The sequence below is a fragment of the Equus quagga genome, chromosome 11 (genome assembly GCF_021613505.1).
Source record: "Equus quagga isolate Etosha38 chromosome 11, UCLA_HA_Equagga_1.0, whole genome shotgun sequence".
Classification (NCBI taxonomy): domain Eukaryota; kingdom Metazoa; phylum Chordata; class Mammalia; order Perissodactyla; family Equidae; genus Equus; species Equus quagga.
In genome coordinates, this window is record NC_060277.1 from 7754886 (window position 1) to 7777035 (window position 22150).

A 22150-nucleotide genomic window follows, 5' to 3' on the forward strand; every position below is an offset into this window, starting at 1 on the left:
AGCCTTCCTTCTCCAAGCCAACGTGAGCTCGAGGGGAGGCATCGTCTTTATGGACGTAAGAGTTTACCTGTGTTATTTTGGAAACACGATCTCTGAAACGTGTTAAAACAACAATAATAATTTAAAAATCAGTCTCCATGGAGGCTCATCAATCTCAACATGTTACAACCCTGCCACCTTGTGGGGACTCTTTGAAGTACTATCAGTACTATGGGGAAACATGATGCGTGAGGAGGACATGGTGTGCTGGCTTCTTCTCTGTCTCTGTTTGGCAGGTGACAAGTCGTGGGCAGGCAGGACTCGGTGGGGAGTGTAACTGTGGGGGTGCCCCTGGAGAGGAGGGCAGTCCTGTGGTCGGAGAGGATTCTGGAGGAAGCCGCGCTTAGGCAGGTGGATAGTGCGGTGGATCAGCAATGGAGAGAGAACGTTTTCACCCTCATGCTGTTACTCTTCTAACTTCAGGCCAGAATAAAGAGGCGGTCATTTCATACTGCTGGATGCTGGCTGACATTTGGCAATAAGTTATCGGCTTCAGGATACCATACAATTGGCGGATAGGCATTCCTCGGATTTAGATGGGTACAGAGCAGAGATTTAAATTGCAGTTATCAAAACTGGCATCTTTGTTCTTGAAAGCACCCAGAGATGAATCACCATGAAAACGGCATCATCTTCTTCTTTCATGAGTCAATAATCCCTCTAACAAATATTGGCTAAAATCACATCTGAGAAGTGGGGTGCTTCTTCCTCATGCTCTTTATGGATGAATACTAACTGCGAGATACTTTTTGCATCACTGGCTCTAATGTTCTGGAACATACAATTCCTACTCACGCTGTGTATTGGGAAACCACATTATGTTAACTCCCTGCACTCGAGCTCTTTTGGTAAGCACTGGGCATTTGCAATAATAGTTACACCCTAATGCCTGAAGAGAGATTCCTTGCAGTATGGAAAGTGTGTGCTTTCCCTTTAAATACGTATCAGTATCCAATCGATTTATCCTTTGGCCTGGACTGTACTTAGCTTTTAAAGTCCTAGCATGAAAGCTGCTGAGAAATCGCATTCTTCTGCTCTGTTCTTTCCTCTCTGTTCCTTCTTTCCTCCAGCTCCTAAAGAGCCTTAATAGCACAGGGGCTCTTCACGGCGGCTTACACTGCTCTTTTTAGTGCTCACATTTTAAACTCTGAGGTGTTAAGTTCGACTTGACTTTACTTGAATTTAACAAAACTCAAGCCAAAAAAAATGCAGTCAGCCTGTTGTGTACAAATCCACGCAGGCCATGCTGGTGCTGAAGACTTGGTATAAACACGGCATATCCTTGCAGAGAGCTTGTCACATTTCGACAAATTTCTGTGTTACTAGAAGTCCAGACTCTTATTTACCCCCACACCCTGCCATCCTCCATGAGCAACATCCACAAATATAATATGTAGCAATGTTTTACTCAGCTCTAAATGGGCTAAAGGATAAGAGAGAAGTATAGAGAGAAGACAGGCTACCACTAACAAATGATGTAATATGCAGAAGATGCTCTCTGACCTATGAGGTTTCGGCATGGATTAATAAAAGGACTGACTAATCCATTTCACAGAGCAGGGCTTTCTCAAGCTGTTCTTCAGTTGCCCTGGAGTATGGTGACTGTTGTCCTCCGGCTATAAGTTTCTGGTGGGGAGGCATGTCATGGTGTAAAGAAGACAAAGAAAGGCCAGGGTACTGAGAACTAATAGGAGTTTTTCCTTTCAACTGTTCTAGAACAAACAGGGGTGCCTATATAGGCAGTGCCCACCTTGGGAATTAACTTGTAAGTCTCAATACGTAAATAAATTCTTAAAGTCTACATTCTGATTTAAGAAAAGAAAGGAAGATGGTGAGAACTGAAAATGATGGGAGACTTGAGAGATAATAAGCATTTCAGGTTGGAGTTCGTAATTGTTCAACAATGGAATACTCGCCCCCTTTTTCCAAGCACTTGCCTGCATCCCCAAAGTGTGAAAGGGGAAAAGAATTAGTTCCCAGAGAAGAGTGATGGGGTGTTACTAAGAGCCAGGCCTTGTGCTAGGCGCTTTGTGTGCAGTGCGTAGGTTATCCCCTCGTGATCATCCTCCAAGGTAGGGATTATTGTCCTTCTTTCTCAGTGGATCATGTTACATTTAGAGAAGACAAGTAACGTGCCAGAGTTTGCCAAGGTAGGTAGGTGATGGCAGGAAAGGCAGGCAGGGCCAGATCCTGGATCTCTTGGATGAAAGGCCCAGTTTGTTTCCTCAGTGGCTGTCACCACGGAGGGGTCGGGAGAGTCCCGCTCACCACGTTCCTCTTCCCCAGGGGAAGAATCAGCTCTCCAAGTGGATGTTGCAGAGGAGAAAAGGTTGAAAACTGTTGCTTTCAATTTATCTTCTTCAAAAAGTTATGGAAAAAAACCACATTTAAGAATATTTTTTTAAATGATGAAAATCAGCTCTAGTCCATAACCCATCTGTTGTTAGCATCTGATGTATTTCTTGCAAAGGTTTTTCTGATGTGTTTTTCTATCTATTGATCTAGATGTGATTACACAGTATATACAGTTTTATGTCCTGTTTTTCCCACTTAACATAATGTCATAATTATGTCATCATCATTTTATATTGTTTCAATTGAAAGATTGTTTTTTTTTTTTTGGTGAGGAAGATTGGCCCTGAGTTAACATCTGTGCCGATCTTTCTCTACTTTGTATATAGGACACTGCCAAATGTGGCTTGATGAGTGGTTTGTAGGTCTATTCCGGGGATCTGAATCCATGAACCCCAGGCCGCCAAAGCAGAGCATGTGAAATAAACCACTATGCCATGGGGCCAGCCCTCAACTGCAAGATTTTAAATATCAGAGTGTGGTAACATATTAAAATTTGCATTCCACGGACATGTTTTCACACTTCTAGGTACCACTGACCATCTTGCTGGGATGGAGTTTAATGGTGTCCCCTGCCATGCTTTAAATTCTACCAGGTTTTCTACGGCAACCCAGAGGACTGCTACTCAACTTCTCTTTTGCTTTTGTCTTGTCTACCAAGTGGAATGCTTGGCTTTTGGAAAGTTAAAACATACACTGCTGAGAGAAAATGGAAACTGGAATTAGAACAGAAGGTTATAAGAAAACTTAAAATGAGTTAAAATACAGTCCCAGATGGGAAAGTATCTTTATTTTCAGAACAAGGGAAAAAATGTGATCTCTAGAAACCACAGAGGGGTATGCTTGAGACTTCCTATAAAACAAAGTTCGTGTGGGCACTTGGAAAGAAAGGCAGTCGGAGACCAGCAGGCTTCGCCACCAACCAGCTCTATCAGTTCAGCACGGACTGGCTGAGAGAACTGATTCAAGAGCCATTCAGGTAACAGAGGCCCTCAGGGTTTTGGTTGACTCTACATGGTACCGGGTTATGAACCAATAGCACAAGCTATCTGTTAGAAAACGTGAAAATATTCTCAGGTGCATTCATAGAAATAGGAAGACAGATGACGGGAGGGAGGGGCCATATTTTAAAAGGGGTATTTCCAACTTAAGAATATTGATCAGTGGGGACATAGAAATGAGGTCATGTGAAGAATTCTTGAGCTAATGGAATATTTAGTCTCAGGAAGGAGACTCGGCTATTTTCAAATCCTTGAAGGGAATTTAGAAAAGATAGAAACTTAATGTGTTTGGCTAAAGAAATACAATCATTATATAGAAGTTATAGAGACACAGCCTTATTTCATTATAAAACCAAAGGCTTTCTAACCACCAGAGCCTGCCTCATCATAACACTGGCACATCCTTGTCAATGAAGTGTTCAAGCAGAGTCTACAAGTCTAAATCAAGTATATATAAGAAGATTCACGTTTTAAGACGGCAATTGGACCAGATGATCTCAGGGGCTTCTGCCAATTATAATTTATAAGTTAGTTGTTCAGAATTTAGGATCTATTTTCTTATAGAAACAGTTCTATAAGTGAACATTTGGATCCAAGGTCAAAGAAGTTTATTCAAGCCATGATATTTTAACATTTTTCAATTGAAAACACATTCTTGAGTCTAGGGAACAGATGAAGGTATATGAGGGAAAAGAGGACGATCACCAGCCTTTCCTTTGCACTGTGGTTGAGTTTGGCATGCTCTGCTTTGGTGGCCTGGGTTTGTGGGTTTGAATCCTGGGCCTGCACCTGTACCACTCATCAACCATGCCGTGGTAGCGACCGATACATAAAGTAGAAGAAGACTGGCACAGATGTTAGCTCAGGGCTAATCTTCCTTAGGAAAAAAAAACAAAAAAGCCCAGCAGAGTCCTGCACACATACTAGTTACTCAGTAAATGTAGAAGTTCCTCACAGTGTCTACGCATGTGTGCTTCTTCCAACTTGCAAAGAACTTCCACATATACTATCTCATTAGAGTCTTAGAATAATCCCATGTGGTAGGCAAGGTAGGTGGATATTAACCCACATTTTACAGAGGATGAAATGAATGCTTGGAGTAAATGACTAGTTTTTCTGAAAGATGATTATTTGGCTTCTCATTTAATAACTATTCCTAGAGGCAAGGAGCACGCTGCTCTGTATACTGAATAACCAATTCCATCACAGAAACTAAGGAAGAGAATAAAATGTTCAAGAGTTTTCAAAATATGCACTCAAGATGATGTGTTCCACCCATCAACTGGCAAGGATTACAAACACGGCGCACGTGCTGTCAAGAGTGTAGTGCGGTCCACCCTCTCTGATATATTGGTGATGAGAACATAAATTGGTGTAACCTTTGGAAAAAGCAATTCAGATACATGTGTTGAGAAGCTTAGGTATATTCATCATTTGGCCTCATAATTCCCTGTCTAAGAATCTGTTTTAAGAAAATAATCAGAGACAGTGAGAAAGTCTGGCAAACAGAGGCACTCAATAGAATATAGTTTCTAATAGTGAAAAGCTAGAAACCCTCTAATTGGCCCACAGTGGGGAAGATGTAGAATAAATTAAAGAGTGTTGCAGTGATAAGGAGCCAGACTATAGGGTGAGACCCTCTGGATTAAAATTCTATCCTGCCATTTACTTGCTGTGTCAGTGGGTGAGTTACTCAGGTTAGCAATTCTTATCAACTCAACTAAAAATGGGATGGCAATATATATTTTACAGAGCTGTTATGAGAATTACATGTAATACTGAGTGGAAACTGTTTAGACAGTGACTGGCAGTTAAAAGCAGTGACTATGATCATTACTATATAGTAATTGTGCCATTTATTAAATGCTTGGTATATGCCAGGTATTTAACAAATGTTATCTCTTTAGATTCTTGTAATAACTCTTTGACATATGTGCTGTCAATATCCTCATTTTACAGATGAGAAAACTGAGGAATAGACTGGCTAAGAGCTTTCCCAAATTCATACAGACCATAGTTTAGAGCGCTGGGATTTGAATACAATTAAGGATACACTACCTCCCGTACTATGAAATAGTTTGTGTGTCTCGGTATGTGTTTGTGTGTGCCCATACACACAGGCACACACACACGTAATCATGTTAGAGACACACATTTACATGATGTCTAGAAACAGTTTTAAATATGTGTTACCAGTTTTTAAAAACAGAATGCCAAATTGTATATACGGTATGAGATCCACTATGTAAAACACAAATAAAAGAGATTGAAAACCGCTGCTCGCCTTTGTGCGGTGGTATTATGGATAGATTTGATTCTTGATTCTGTAGACATTTCTGTGCCTTCTAAACTTTCAGTTGAAAACACATGCTATTTTATAATCGTAAAAGCTAAACAGATACAGAAATAAAAGCAATGCAAGGAAGATATAAGGAGAACAGGTTTTCATAGACAGGGTATCTTTGTTCTAATTCTAGCAGTAGAGTGTACTTGACATCTTGAATAACCTTCCTTCGGAAAATGACCGAAAATGCTGGGTAAAAATTAGAACGCAGTGGGATATATGCACTTACATGTGCCAGAACTGGAGTGGGTGTAGGGGAGGCTGGGGTGGGAACTGGCTCTGGCTGGATGACTATTTCAGCTGGAAGTGCTCCATCTTCATCCTCGTGGGGTTTCTGATGGGCACAGCGACCAATGTCTGCATTTTTGAAGGATACAGACCGTGCAAAGTCCATGGGGCTAAGGGAACATAATTAAAATGAAATATTTTTTTCTTTATTTTTCATTGTCTTGCTTCCTTACAATTAAATCAAATTCCCCCATCCCCTCTTTTAAGGAATATCAGAGCAATTTTAAAAATCTAACTTGAAGATCTTCATTGTTTCCTTCTCGCCGTGGTTTTGGATGGTGTAGCTACAACAGTGATCCTCATATTAAAAAAAAAAAAATTAGTAGCACAGAGATTCACTTACACAGAGTTTATAACAAGGTTCCACACACAGCCTTCAAAAGGAGGAATATTTCTGAGAGGGGAAGGTTGAAATTCAGCTGGAGCACCCCCAACGAAAAGCTTTTTAACTTCAATCGCCTGTTCTACTGTCAGGTTTTGCATATGCCTTCTGTCTTCATCGACTTGAACAGTAAAGATGCTGATAAAACATTGAAAATGAACAAGCATAAAACACAGAATGTCCAACCCAATTGGAAATCAAATTCTTTCCTCACCCGTCCCTCCTGTAGCTTTTAAGTGAGCCAAATCTAATGATTGGGAATTCTGCACCAAGCGAACGAGACTGTCTCAGGATCTTGTCCCTCTGCCTCCCTCGTTAACTCTCACTGAGAGTTTACTGAAACAAGGTAATGGGGTAGCTGCAACATTAGCCTCTGGTGGTGTTGACAACAGCGGCCCAGCATATGAGACCGTGGAGCCGAAGCTTCTGTACAGCGTAGTAATGTCTAATCGTATAAGGCTCAGCGGGTTTAGCACAGCATGGGGCCACGTTTTTTGTGTCGCTCTTTATTTCTTGGTTTGTGCTAGCTATTATCTTCTTGCTAGGGGACAAACTGTACTCCTGAGAGCTTAGATTGCAGGAATCAACAGCAAACACTTACAGGACATTTTAGAAAGAATGTAGCTGCTGGCTTTTGAATAGAAGAGGCACGCAAGAACACACGCTAATTGTTCCTTGCCATGATTTTCCTTAGTGGCTGTTTCATTAATTTCCCTAATTTGCTTATGAGAGATAACTCACACACCACTAATTAAGAACCTCATGCTACTTATTCACAACAATCCTTGGATCCTGGGGTGAAGAATCAGAAGGAGACAAAGAGTTCCGATGACGAAAATGACCACAGGCATTTTCTCCTTTGTTTTAGAAGCAGGTTTTGACTTTCAGCCCCAACAGTCAGCATGGGGTTATTAGTCATAAGTATTAGTCACTAGCCCGAGGATCAAGAATGGATTACCAAAAACTTACTTCATATCTGGGGAGAAAACCAAAGTATCTGGGTGGAAAACTCAGTTGTAAAATGCCATCTTACTGATTTTATAAAGAAAAGAAACCACATGTCGAACTGGAAACAATAAACCAGGGCAAAAATGCTCTGAAATGGCACTGAGCAATTAGTCCACTTGGGGACAAATCAAATGTAAGAGAATGAAACAAAAAATGGATTTCGTTGTGGCTCAAAATGTCATTTTGGGGGGCATGCAGAGGGGACAGGTTGGATTTAGTTTCAAAGGAAAAACAGGTGGAAATGACATAACATTTTTTTTTTCTCAGACTCTGGAAGAGTGTGTTGGCAAAAATCAGGAGGTTCAACCTCATTGCTGAGAATGTTGGTGGTTTTATGAGACTGTTAGAAGACCGCTCACTTCTGGGGATGCGTGACTCACTGGGAAGTACCCTCACACACACTTTTTTTTTTCTTTTGCCGAAAGCTACCTTTTACTAACATGATATAGCAGTGTTCCTAAGAGCTTTAATGAGCGGCTTAAGCCACTATTAAAGATTGTTCAAGGAGAGAAAATCTCTGCTCTTGATTAGAATTTTTAAGGAGCCAGAGGCCCTCCTTTTTCTGGTGTAGGCTCTTTCTAATCTGCTTCAGCCCCCAGGACCATAACAGTGGTCCTTTGTTCCTAGATCACAGGGAGGATGTGGAGAAAGAACACGGGCTTTCAGAAGGAACAGACAGGAGTTAAATGTTAGTGTGGAAGCTTACTAACTATGTGACCTTGGGCCAGTTACTTAATCTTACTCAGTGTCATTTCATTCATTTATAAATGAGGATAAAAATATCTACTTCAAACCATGGAAAACATTAATCAAGGGATGGCACTGAGGCTGTGTTACTTAGTAAGGGCATTGCGAGAAGACTACAGCTAAATCTTGCTTGTATTTTACATTCCAAAAGCATCAAATCCAGATCATTTCTTTGGTTCTTTCATAAAGTGACATTGCCAACACGTCCATTATGACTCTGGTGTGTTTCCTGCTCTTTAATTATTTATTCAACAACTCTTTACTGAGGACCTACTATCTGCAAAAAGCACTATAATAAGCATTATATTACTATCAGTATTGTGATAGGTCAGCTGTATTTTCTTACAATTTCAATGGTTGATTCTTGCAGTTTCATAATTAAATATTTTATTACTTACATTCTGTTTCTTGTTTGTTTGGAATATTGGTTTAAGATTTTTTTTCAAACCACCACTGAATGGATTGTATATGTGGAAGAAGATCTCAAGAGTACTATACTAAATGCATAACATTTGTAATTTACATGAAAAACAAAATCCGAAATTCTTTTGATTGAATACATTTTGGACAGCAAGAGAGAAATATTTGGGTTGCTGTGTCGAAATCATGATCCCATTCTGGAAACTCCAAATTACTCCTGAAATATCTGATCCAACTTTGTGGTCTTTAGCCTAATTCTGTACCTGTGTGAAGAAAACTCTCACAGAGGAGAAAACCTATTTGCCTAAGCATCTACTCCGGGCTCTTAGAGTTTGTGTTTTGTCCAGTGAGAACTACTGGCCACTTAGGTGGACTCCAGGAGAAGGATCAGAGGGCAAAGCAGTTCTCGAAGGTGGGGGCACTGAAGCACCACGGAATTAGATACCAAAGTGACTGAAGTGAGACTTTTCCAGAGGAAGAGGCAGAAAAGGAAAGCGAAGGAGGGAGGAGGGGTAAAGAGAGGTAGAGGGGAAGAGAGAAGGCAAGTGCGATCTGGAAAAGGTGGCCCTTCGATTTGATAGAAATTCAATGATCTTCTGAGGTGGGATTAAAATTATCATCTTATCCAGGGTTTTAGGAAAAGAAATGATAATTGGCATGTATGGTCTGAAAGGTGTTGGGAGAAAGCAAATATTTCCGAATTATAAGATTTGGAATTACCTTACAAGAAAGGGTAAGAAATATGTTGGTGAGCACAGACGGAGGTGTTAAAGTCGTATACATCTGGTCTAAATTCTGGCTCTGTTATTTACTAGCTATGTGATTTTGGGCAAATTAGTTAATATTTCCTCATTTGTGATGAAAGGTGTAATACAGATTTCACATACATTTGGAACGATTAAAAGACATAATCTTTGTCTAGCATTTGACACAGAGCATGCCATAGAATAGGTATATGAAGCCTTCAAAAAACATTTCTGGGTGAAGTTCTTAGGGTCATTAGCAATCTTTGGTTAATCAGCTAATTGTAGCACTTGCTTAAAGGATAGGTAATGATTATTTTTTGACCTTACAGTGCTAAACGAGACATTATGGTAGCAAACGTGTTCTTGCCTGGCCACAGGGTTCAGTGATTATGCACTAATATGTCCAATATATTATCCTTTAATTAACAGAGAATGGCAAACCTGTTTGTTTATATGGCCAATTAACTGAATGACCAGTTTCCAGTGATGTACTTTATACTGAGCTTAATCAAATAAAGTTTGGATTGATGGCCAACAGCTGTGAAGTTGGCAGACGAAAGTGCCCTTCTTGAAGAAACACCTGTTAAAAGGACACCTTAGCACAACATTGTAATGCACTTGGGAATATCAGAATCCTTTCTCTGCAAAATAACATACTTTGGATGATTCTTAGTCAACTACATTTCTCAAAGCTGCATTTGCCCATTGAAATTCTTTAAAGTTTAAAGACTTTAAAAAGTCCCTCCTATAATGAGAAGGATTCAGGTTTGGCAAAAGACCTGAAATCTACTCTAGAAGACATGTAAAATTAGTATTCTAGAGCATTCATTAAGATTCGAACGAGAAAAGTCAGTTTGCATTCCTTCTCAGAGACCATGAACGCAATATCCGGCTATTAGATTAGTAAAGTTCTTAGTATGTCCGGCTATCCATCTCTCGTCTCTTTTAATCATGGCTTCTAAACATCTCAGTTAGTAGACACTCTGCAAGAAAGCTTAGCGTCAATTCAGCCTACAACCTAGCGCTCTACATAATAGAAAAATGAGCTAAGGAAAGCTTAACCATTTACTCAGAAGGTAAGAAATTCTTCCTACTTATCTAAACTGTTCTCCACACAAGAGGATCATTAGAAAACATAGGCTAATTAGCAAACGTAATTCTTTAACTATAGAATAGCGCCTGCTTACTTGAACTATTGCTACATATTCATACTGTTGCTGTATTTCAAAGTATTCTCTGTGTTTAAGGTTTCATCAGATTTGATTTTCAGTTCTTTTTTGTCTTCAGTCTAATAAATGGATTGCTGATTTGGAGGTCTGAAGTCTCTGGGCTTCTGTTTTCTTTTTTATCTAATTGTCCTTCTAAACTAATTACCTCCCTAAGTTGTCACACAGCATTTTGACGAAAAATACAGATGACATTCCCAATAAAGTAAGTATAAAGTACCGCAGTGTTCTGAAGACGTAAGAAATCAGTCTCGAACCCTATTGTAGCCGATCCCCTGACTCAGGGCTGGGAATCAGCTGCTCTCCTGGGTCCGTAGAGAGGCGCCCTCCTTGCAGCCTTCTTCCTTCTCACTCTCACTCTACTCCCTCCTGAAGCCACTCTGCAGGGAGCCTGCATGCCTTGGAGGCAGACACAGATGAGGCACACTCAGTAGGTCCTGCAGTGGCTGCCATGCTCTGTATCTGTGACAGGTTTCTAAGCAGCTGCCATAACTGCTTTGGAAGCTGAATGAAACAGCAGCTGCCGAAGGCTGCTGGCTCCAGCCGAGCCGTTCTGTGTGTTTCACCGTGGGCATACCTTATCTGAGAAGAGAACATTTGAGAGGTACCGAGGGAGAGCGTTTTTCTTATCTATAGCTCCAGAAAGTGCGTTTGGTTTTTCCAAAGGTGGAGAGGAGAGCTGCACAGAATAAAAATGTTAAGAACAGATCGCCTAAGGGCCAAAGCAAATGAGGTTCCTGAAGTATGAAATGTAAAGAAGATGAAATTAAACTACTTGATATTTCACATGCCTCGTATGTCCATATACACAAAGATCCAGTCGGAGACCAAGGCGGGCAAGGGAGTTCAGATTAGTTATGACAGACAGTAAGGGCTATTGTTACCCTCTAGTTCTCTCCACGTGAACGGAATGTTCTCTCCCATCGTGAAACAGACTCGGCTCGGGTCTGACGACAATTTTCCTCATTGTTCGTGTCCCTGTGGAGAGATGCACTTCCAGACGGCCCCTGTTCAGGAATATTGCATAATAGGCCTGCAACGGCAAACGTTATTGAAGATTAAAGAGGACTCTCATCTATGACTGAGCCTTAGAGGCTCCCCGATGGAACGGGCAGATTCATCCACTCTGAGATAGTAACTGAGAAGTTAAGACTCAGTATTTTCTTAAACAGAGTATTTAAAGCAGTCGGAAAGAGGTTTTTAATCATTTATCATTTTTGCTTGTTAGATGATGTGGAAAGTGGTTGTAGTAATACAGCAGTACTTGTGATGCTGAAAGTAGCAGCTGTGCTTGAATTGCGCCTCTGACTCACAAAACCCATCAGGAAACAAAGGGTGTCAATAAAATCCCCCTCCCTTATACTCACCAGTTTTCGTTTTGGACACACAGCTGCATAGACTGTGCAGCTTTTGGAAATCAGGCTGACTCCCAACCTTGTGGCATTTAGTGTGTTTGGATTTCAATTTGATCTCCGAGCTGGTGGACTAGATTTCTATCACCAACGAGTAACTTGTCTCCCACATTTAGAGAGAAAGAAGACAATTTTTCATCCACAAACATGCCCGCTTTCTTCTTGCTACTGTTACTATAGCAACCAGTATGGTTTTGAGATCTGATTGTGAACCCCAGGGAGCTTGAACGCAGTCCTCGTCCCCAAAGCTGATGCCTCGTGAGCTCCCTTTCTTGTGGGATGATCACTCGTCCCCCACAGTCACCTGAGGCTGTGGAGATGGTTTCACTTAAACATCATAACGTCTCCCATGCTTTACTAAATTGTCTATGCAGCTCTGTGTCCAAAATAAAATGTCTCCAGGATCTGGATCAGCGCCTACCATCCATTAAAGGGGCAACTGCTAACTACTCACTCAATTAAAAATTTTTGAGCCGATTATTTGATGACTCAAATCCTTTTAGCGGAACACAATCACAAATAATCCTCTGGGTATCAAAACTGTTTGCTTTGAAAAATAAAATATGTCCGTTTGACCAGCGTTGACTATATGACAGACATGATTTATTTAACATTGTTTCCTCTTTCAGATAGCATTTACTACGAGATTTTAAAAACTAGATATTCATTATTGTTAAATGTTGAAATATTAGCATGTTATTTCTAGATTAGTTTATACTATTGTACCTAATATTTTCTCATTTCTCATGTTTTAAGGAGAACATGCTCTATTTTAAGAACTTTCCTGAAAGCTGATGATTCAAGTCAATATATTTAAGCCCAATAAGGAGAAATTTGGAGTCAGTAGATGACATTTAATTATTTGACAATGACCTAGGAAATAAACACCCTCTAATGGAAACCTACATCTGTGTGTTTGATTTGCTCCTCCTATTATAACTAGATGTCTCGTCTGTAATAGCGAGAAAAAATTTTATTTTTCAGGATTAAAAGATAAAAGATTGAAGAGAACATTTATATTTAAATTTACTCAGTGCTTATTATATGCAGTAAGTAGTAAGATAACACTTTTTCTCCCTCTACTCTTCAAAAAAAGAATTTTTATTTTTGAGGAAGATTAGCCCTGAGCTAACATCTGCTGCCAATCCTCCTCTTTTTGCTGAGGAAGACTGGCCCTGAGCTAACATCCGTGCCCATCTTCCTCTACTTTCTTTATGGGACGGCTGCCACAGCATGGCTTGCCAAGTGGTGCCATGTCTGCACCTGGGATCCAAACCAGTGAACGTGCAAACTTAACCGCTGCACCACCAGGCCGGCCCCTTCAAAGAATATTTTTTATGACTAGTCTCTATATTCCTCACAGCATAAGGGACATGCATTAAATGATGAAGCTATGTTCACAACTGTACAATTCAATGACTCTCTGAAAATCCGCCACCCAATTTAAGAAACGATCCCACTGCATCTCCTGTGAGCGTCTTCCCCATCCCATCCCCCAGCTTCTCCATCTCAGGTAACCACTGACGTGAATTTTATGTTTATCATTCCCGGGCATTTTAGAAATTATTTTTGAAAATTCACATATATATCTGTAAACAATACATTGTTTAGTGTTATTTATATTAGAAATCTATAAAAATAGTATCATACAGTATGTAGTGCATTTTTTCACTTCTATGCAGTTTTCTAATATTCATCCATGTTATTATGTTTAGTTATAATTTATTTCTTTTTCCTACTGCTTAATATCTCATTATGGACAGTGCCACAGTTTATCTGCTCTCCAGCTGATGAACATTTGGGTTGTTTCTAGTTTTTCTATTATAAAGAATGCTGCTATTAACATTCTTGTACATGTCTCACTGGACACACGTGCAGAGTTTGGGACTATACCTAGGAGTGGAATTGCTGGGTGTAGAGTGTTCACATGTTCAACTTTACAAGATAGCGCCACGTGGTTTTCCAAAGTGGCTGTAACAATCTACCCTTTCCACCGGCAGTGATTAAATGTTCCCGGCGTTCCACATCTGGCTGATAGTGGTATTATCATATTTCTTAATGTTTTACCAATCTAGTGGGTATAAAGTCAAGTGTGGTCTGAAATTGCATTTCCCTCATTGCAAATGAGGTTGAATATTTTTAAAATATGTTTTTGGGTCATTGATGTTTCCTCTTCTGTGAAATGCCTGTTTAAGTCTCCTGCCCATTGTTGTATATGTTTTTTTCTTTTTCTTTTTCTTTTTTGCTGGGAAATATTCGCTCTGAGCTAAATCTGTTGCCAATCGTCCTCTCTTTTCTTTTCCTCCCCAAAGCCCCAGTACATAGTTGTACATTCTAGTTGTAAGTTTGTCTTTTTCTTATCGACTTGTAAGAGTTATTTTTATATTCTGTTTACTATTTTTTTGTAGGTTATACGTATTGTAAGTTTCCAGGCTGGAGTTTGTCTTTTATGTTGTTTGATGTCTAGAAAGTTTTAATTTTAATGAAATTGCTCTTATAATCTTGTTTTGTTCAATAAATCCTTCCTTTCCCCAAGGTCAAAGTTATCCTATATTTTCTCCTAAAAATTTTACAGTTTTATCTTTTCATATTTAAGACTTTAATTTACTGGGAATTTATTTTTCTGTTTGGTGCGAAGTAGAAGTTGGTTCATTTTTTCCATATGGACAACCAGTTGCTCCAGAGTCATTCACTCAAAGATCCACTTTTTTCCTAGTGATGTGCTGGGCCACCTGTTGGCAAATGTCATTTCCCTCTATACTTGAGTATATTCAGGGCTCTCTATTCTGTTCCACTGGCACAGAGTCCGTGAATTAACACCACACTACCGTGATTCAAAACTCTAGCTTTAAACGTGCTGATACCGGGTAGGACAGCCCACCACCTTACTCTCCTATTTCAGCAGTTTCTTGAGCTTTTGGTCTTCCACATAAATTTTAGAATTAGCTTGTCAGAATTTACAAAATGATAAGGTGGTGTTTTCATTGAAATTGAATCTACATATCATTTTGGGGAGAATTGATGTTTTTAACATTAAGTCTCTCTCTCTGTTAACATGTTGACTATGCTCATTCATCGAGGATACTTTTGGTAAGTAGTTTACTGTCATTTTTCAGCAAAGTTTTATAATTTTCTCCATATAGATCTTATGCTTGTTTTGTTACATTTCTTCCTAAGTTTATACTTGTTCTTATACTATACTTACTTGTTTTTTTCTTATTTCACTGGCTAAGACTGGTACAGTGATAATATTCATCTTTTGCTTATGCTTGATTTTATAGAAAATGTTTATAATTTTTGCCTATCAAGAATATTTGTTATAGTCTTTTTACAGATGGCTAAGGAAGTACCTTCCTCTTCTTAGTTTACTAAAGTTTACTTTTTTAAATCAGGAATGGGTATTAAATTTTACCAAATGTTTTCTCTGCATCTATTGAGATGATTATATGTTTTTAGATTTCCTAATATCAAACCACCCTTGTTACTCCTGGTTATACATCTTTGTATTTTATTTGCTAAAATTTTGTTTAGTCTTTATTTTTTTGGGGGGGAGAATAAGATTAATTACCTATTTTTATTATTATTTTTCTTTGTACTTTTTTTTTCTGCTGAGGAAAATTAGCCCTGAGCTAACATCTGTTGCCAATCTTCTTCTTTTTGATTTTTTTTTACTTCAGGAAGATTAGCCTTGACCTAACATCTGTGCCAGTCTTCCTCTATCTTTTATATGTGGGTTGCTGCCACAGCATGGCTGATTAGTGGTGTAGATCTGTGTCCAGGATCTGAACCTGTGAATCCAGGCCACCGGTGTGGAGCATGCTGAGCCTAACCACCAGGCCATGGGGCTGGCCCCACATACTACTGATTACTAAATTTTAAATGCTAAAAGTGATTTAAAAAACACATGTAATCACAAACAATACAACCTGGTTTACAAGGATGCATGCATATTTAAGGACATATTTGTGAAGCATTCCATTCTTTGGCCATAGTGGACGAGGTAATTCCTATAAACACTTTCACTGAGAAAAACTAGATTAAAAGGAAAAAAATTATATTTTTAAAAATATGATTGAAACTACTGGAGGAATATCAAGGCAATAAAGAAGTTATAGTGCCTACATCCGGACAATGAAGGGATAGCTTTTAACAGAATCAAATGTCTAGGGGTTATGAAAATTGGAATTCACAACCTTACAAAGCAGATCCTGTGTAGGCTTTATGTTTTTAAATTAATTAAATTTTTTGGTGAGGAAGATTCACCCTGAGCTAACATCCGTGCCAATCTTCCTCCATTTTGTATGTGCGATGCCTCCATGGCATGGCTTGATGAGTGGAGCAGGTCCACGCCCGGGATCCAAATCTGCAAACCTGGGCTGCCAAAGTAGAGCACGCAGAACTTTAAACTCTCGACCACAGGGCCAGTCCCCTGTATAGGCTTTATTTTAATGCCACCAGTGAGACTGAGCATGGACTCGGCCACAGCTGTGTTAGTTTGACTCTATTTGCCTTCTCCTATTCCAAGTCCATTCTCTGCCTTCCCTGTGTCCAGAGAGGGTAGAGTGGGTCAGGCTCCAACAGACTGTATCACGTGGGCTAGGGAAACTGGGAAACTAATCCTAGAAAGAACTTAAATTTAAATTTAAGGGACTGTAGCTGGATATCCACAGATCTGGTAAGGAGCTGGACTTAGAGACAAGAGAAGATTAACATAATTTGAATATATGTTGTTTTCTCTTTTTATATATGCATATGCTAAACCCCTATGAACTATAGGTGCAAATCCAAGTGGGAGCGTACCTGGAATTGACCAATGGGAAAGTCCTAGTGGAAATAATTATCCTAAGAAGATGATAGTGGAAAGAAATGATGCAAACCTGAAAATATAGGAGCAATTTATAAGTCCGAAATGCCTCCCCAGTCTCTTTATGAAATAACTGTTTTACATAAGCATTAAGGAAAATGCATTATCAACGCATCATCGATGCATTATTAGCCAGGGCGATGGTACCTGGCCAGTTTGCCTTCGCTTTCTCCTAGGTGGTGCTGGTGTCCCTCCACTTCCCAAGAGAATGATACCAGACTCATTCCTGGTGCTGAAGGACAGGTTTATTTCTGTTCCGACATCAAGTGGCACAGGGGCCAGCTCCACAAAACCAGGCCTGGGGAAGCTAACTGTGTAAACGTTCTGTGGGTAAAAGGAAAGAAGAGAAGAAAGCATTAGAAACGAAAATTTAGATCAACTTCTCCATGTCACTCACCCTTCTCAATGCAATCCATGTTATTATGAAATGTGTTGTAGCTTTAGAAAACAGGAATACCCACAGTTACATGCAGAACTTAAGAGCGACTGAAGAAATGCTGTTTCTAGCTCTAACTTTGAATTTTATGAGCAGTTTGGGTTACAATGAAAATTCTAGCCTCTGCTTTTATTCTAGAACTTTTGATTTAAAATATAGAAGGTTATCATTGATAGATATTCTCTTTTGGTTTAAATCTATCTTGCTAAATCTCCCTTGCAAACACGCTAATTAATGCCTCGAATGCCTTCTATCAAGTAATTATGTTTTACAGCTGAGTATGACGATGATCTCTGCCTACATTCTGCCCCAGTGACGGGCCCAAGGTAAAGATGTCCATTGCCATCAAATATATAAATACATTCTAGAGGAATTTTGTTTTGTGCGTGTGTGGATATTGGCTCTGAACTAACACCTGTTGCCAATATTCCTCTTTTTGTTTAAGGAAGATTGTCGCTGAGCTAACATCTGTGCCAACCCTCCTCTATTTTACGTGGCTTGATGAGCAGTGCTAGGTCTGTGCCCGGGATCCAAACCTGTGAACCCCAAGCTGCTGAAGCGCAGCACATGAACTTTGCCACCCGAGGCATTTTTAAAAATCAGATAAAATCTAAATCTTAAAAAAGAAATAAACCAAACTTTTTATAGTCTAGTTTTCTTTTCAAAATGAAAACCATTGTCCTTGATGATATTAAAATTAAAACGGTAACATTTTAGATAGTATCAAAGTGCAAAAGGAAGAAGGCAAAAATCACCTCTATCCCACAGCTGTGTAGAGGCATATAGCTTTTTGGTAATTCATTTATTCCTTCATGCATGCATTCATTTTATCTTGCCCTCTTCCACTCTCTTCCTCTCTCTATTTAAATTGAATCATGATAGACATGTTCATTTGTAACTTCTTTTCACTACATATGCGGGAGATCGCTCTCTGACAGTAAACATAGATCTCATCATTTTCAATAGCAGGAGAACACTCCATTGTATGAAGGGGCTAGGATTTACTTAAGCAAGCCCATGTAGTTGGGCATTTAGACAGCTTAAAAGCTTCATTTTAAAAGTCCTGGATTTTGCTGTAGTGAAACCAAGGAATTCTTTAATGCGGGATATTTTCTCCACAGTGCTTCAGACCCAGTTAAGTGATATAAGTATTGCAAAATATATAATCTATTTTCTATTCAAATTTTCAAATTATAGAGTTTTGGAGAGTTCAGATAAAACTACTCTGCAGACTTTTCAGTATATATCCACATCAAATTTCTGCGTCATGTTTTAGTTGCAAAATAATTCCTGGTTACTGAAAAGTGCATTTACAGAATCATCATTTTCACACATATAGGCTATTCATTTTCTGGGTGATTTTCCATCCTCATGTGGATGAGAGTTCAGCATAGTAAGATTAAAACTCTCAGTAAAACTTTCTTTAAGAAGTCAGTGTGGATCCTTAGAGTTTCAGCTCTGTATGTATTTCCTTTTTCCTGATTCCCAAGCATCTCAGGGTGGACGTCTATGGCTAATTTCAAATTGGAGCTGGTACTATGCACAATGAAGACTCTGAAGCTCTGTTCCAGGCTTTAAACCTCATGGCTCAGTGGTGGATTCACTTTTTCTTCCTCCTCATTCTCCCTCCATTTCCTTGAATTCTATAGTAATGCTTTAAAGTAATTTTAGTGAGAGGAAGCAGCTAAAATGAATAGTTGTGTCATATCAGGGTACTTAAAAACTTGTAAGGATGATATAGTTAACGTTTTCTTTCTTAAACAAACTCATCACTTTCAGAATGCCCATAAAATTCTTACTAATACTTGCTGTTGACTATTGGTTCTTGCTTATAGATATTTTAAGAAAGCAGAGCTGTGACCTGGGCTTCTCTCTCCAACGGGTCAGCCTCTATTGAAGAGTCAGGGCAGAACAGTCACGTGGAATCAGGGGGCTGCTGGGCTGCTTTGGCAATAAAGAAAAGATACTAAAGATACCTGATAACAAGGGCCTTTGCAGTCATGTCAAAGACAAGTCTTTGTGGACAGTTCTCAGTCTGTGCCATTTTCAAAGAAAAATGGCTTTGACTTCCAAACTATAGACAAGATGCTATGCATTAATGAGTACGGTATAAACCGTTACTTGCTATTTGTGTAAACTCCTGACACATTCCAGAAAAAAGATTTAAGGCTGCTAATAAAGCTATATACAAGACATAAATTTAAAATAGATGACAGAAGTGAGGAAAAGGGAAAAGTAATGTTGGAAAGAAAGACAGAACCAGAAGACAGATTAATATTAAAAATACACGGTATGAAGTGCTGCACATGTGGGAAATTGGTTCATAATTTTGAGTCTTCATGATACCACTTCCTCATTTCATTGATCACGGTAATTTATAGAAGTGATTCAATCGTACTGTATCATTTACACGTAGCGAAGACTAGGGCCAGTGGGAACTTCAATATATTAACAAGGGACTGGTCCGTATAAGAGCACCCAAACGAAGGAAGTGAAACCTGAAATGAATGTGTTTAGGAAGCCGCTAAAAACAAACCAACCTCAAGCGAACATCCTTTGGTGACGCCAACATAATCAGGGCTACTGAGTATATTATATGGAGTTCTTGAAATTTCAATATCTTTGAGGCAGCCAGAATATTTCTTCAAATTTACTTCTGGCCTGTTGAAAAGTTGCATGGAAAACAAAAGCAACATCATTAAGATAATGGCGGTATAGCCTCTGTGACTACTGGACACAAGCCATAGGGAGCTAACTGACACCCAGGCAGGCACATGTCTTTCAGACTGTGCCTGCATGCACGCGTGTATCCAGCAGCCTATGCTTCCGCTATCCACTGGCTGGAGTAAGTGGATGTTAACAGCATCCTGTACAAGGAATTTTTACGTAGGTCTTCTTCCCCTCCTTTTAAAAAATAATCTCACCCACAGCATTGAAATAGAGGAATTAACTGACGTCTTATTAAATGCTTAATGCAACGTGTTTCTTTGTTCTACCCAAGAGCAGACAATTGTGTAGGCAGCATAATCAAACCACATACCGAAAAAGTTAGATAAAATCTTGCTCAAAGTTTAGGGAAAAAAAACCTGGAAACTTTTCTTTTTTAAAAATAAAAATTTCTGTCATTGAGACATTTTTGGGCTGGAGGGACACCTGAAAACTAATAATATATTTCTCTTTAAAGCTTTTAATTTAAGCAAAGCCTGAGAAACATTCTTTTGGGTTACATAGTCTAAAAAGAGATACTTAAAAATTGAACTCACAGATTGACCCAAAGTCCTTACTCTATAACGGAGCAATAATGACAGAAAGCAACCAAAGGCACAGAACATACATTTAATTTTGCCGGTAAGGTCGAAAATGGCTTCTATACCCAAAAGACACTTGAATGTTTACTTTTTGCTCACTACTGCTTAAAAGGGGATAAATATGCCAGCACACAGTAAGTGCTCCACAAACATAAGCCAGCGGGATGTCAATGCTGGTACTATTAGCCTATCCCAGCGCTGTCCAATAGAACTTCCTGTGCTCATGGAAACACTCTGTTCTGCCCTGTCCAAATCAGTAGTTACTAGCCACATGTGGGTATTGGTACTTGAAATGTAGCCATTGAGAAACCAAATTTATTGTTATTTAATTTTAAGTTAAACAGCCACTGTTGCTAGGGGCTACTATACTAAACAGCAGAGGTCTATAGGGATAGTAAAAGTAATACTTTTTTGATGTTAGTAAGCATCTGTAAAAACTGCCCAATCAACACCAAAATTTTATACTTATTAAGGTAATGATTAATTCTCTCCTCATCGTCCCATGATGCTAGGCATCCTTTTTTTGTCTTAGTAAAAACACCTGGCGTGAGGACAAACGGGTGGGAAGGCGAATCAGAGCCTGGCAGTGTGCATTGGGTGATTTACGTCATGCCAGGGATTTGTTCTGCTTTGTTTTTTCCTCTCTCTGCAACTGCTTTGTTTTCTTCGATCGTTTCCCCTTGTTCTCAAGGTCGTCTCCTTCTGTTCATCCAGTTGGTTCTTAGGAAGAACACGCCCAGCTGGAGGGTAAGCATCTTGCTTCTATTCTTGTTGTAGAAAGCGAAGGGAAGGGGTGAATTTCCTTCACAGTGTTCATTTGCTTCCATATTTTCCTTTAGAGGAAGACTGATTGAATTATCACAAGTATTTCAAGGTTTTATCAATAAAGTAAATCACTCGGATAAGTTATATAGTCCATTGTTTCATGGAAATACAAAGCAGTCCTTCAAAATACAAGGATTCAGCAAGCTCAGTGCTATGAAACTCATAGGGGATAAGCAATCACATATGGTGATCAGACCCCTAATGGTAACCACAGGTTCCTGCTTCCCCTGTCTGCCTCAAAGGCAAAATTACAAAGCTACACAGTGTCATTCCAGAATTTTATTAGCATATATTTCCATGGAAAGCCAGGCTTTGCCATTTAGCTGTCTCAGCAAACAGCACAACTGGTGTCATAACTGTATCGTTGTAAAACAAGTTGGATTAATTTTTTTACTCTTTCATTTCTATATATTCTAGTTTCTGGTATTAAATGTTTAGCCTTTGCTTTAAAAATTTTTTGTATCGGTTTAGCTTAATTAACTCTTTTCCAGAAATATGGCACAGTTAGGCTCTGAAATACCAAAACACCAGGCTGTAGATCTAGCCAGAGTGTGCCAGCCCTGCACATCTCTGGGGTTTGATCAGCCACTTACAGAGGCCTGCTGCTCACAGCTTTCGTTCTGATGCTCTTCTGCAAATAGGAGTGAAAATGCTGCTGAAAAGCTAGGAGCACTGTCTCAAACTTCCTCACCGTTAATACAAACACTTGTTTTAAATATGGTATCTCCAGAGATTCCTTTTTTCTGGCTCCA

At 39.3% G+C, this 22150-nt stretch overlaps 1 protein-coding gene across 5 annotated transcripts in view; it reads right to left on the reverse strand.

The window, feature by feature from the left end:
• Nucleotides 1–22150, reverse strand: part of LAMA2 (laminin subunit alpha 2) — a 531319-nt gene that overhangs the window by 14825 nt on the left and 494344 nt on the right. For all 5 annotated transcript variants that reach the window (XM_046676887.1, XM_046676886.1, XM_046676884.1 and 2 more), the window contains 5 exons: nucleotides 19806–19926; nucleotides 16977–17153; nucleotides 11438–11586; nucleotides 6368–6544; nucleotides 5966–6134 (listed from right to left, as the gene is read on the reverse strand). In XM_046676887.1, coding sequence (XP_046532843.1) covers nucleotides 5966–6134; nucleotides 6368–6544; nucleotides 11438–11586; nucleotides 16977–17153; nucleotides 19806–19926 — 793 coding nt within the window. The remainder of the gene's footprint in view (nucleotides 1–5965; nucleotides 6135–6367; nucleotides 6545–11437; nucleotides 11587–16976; nucleotides 17154–19805; nucleotides 19927–22150) is intronic.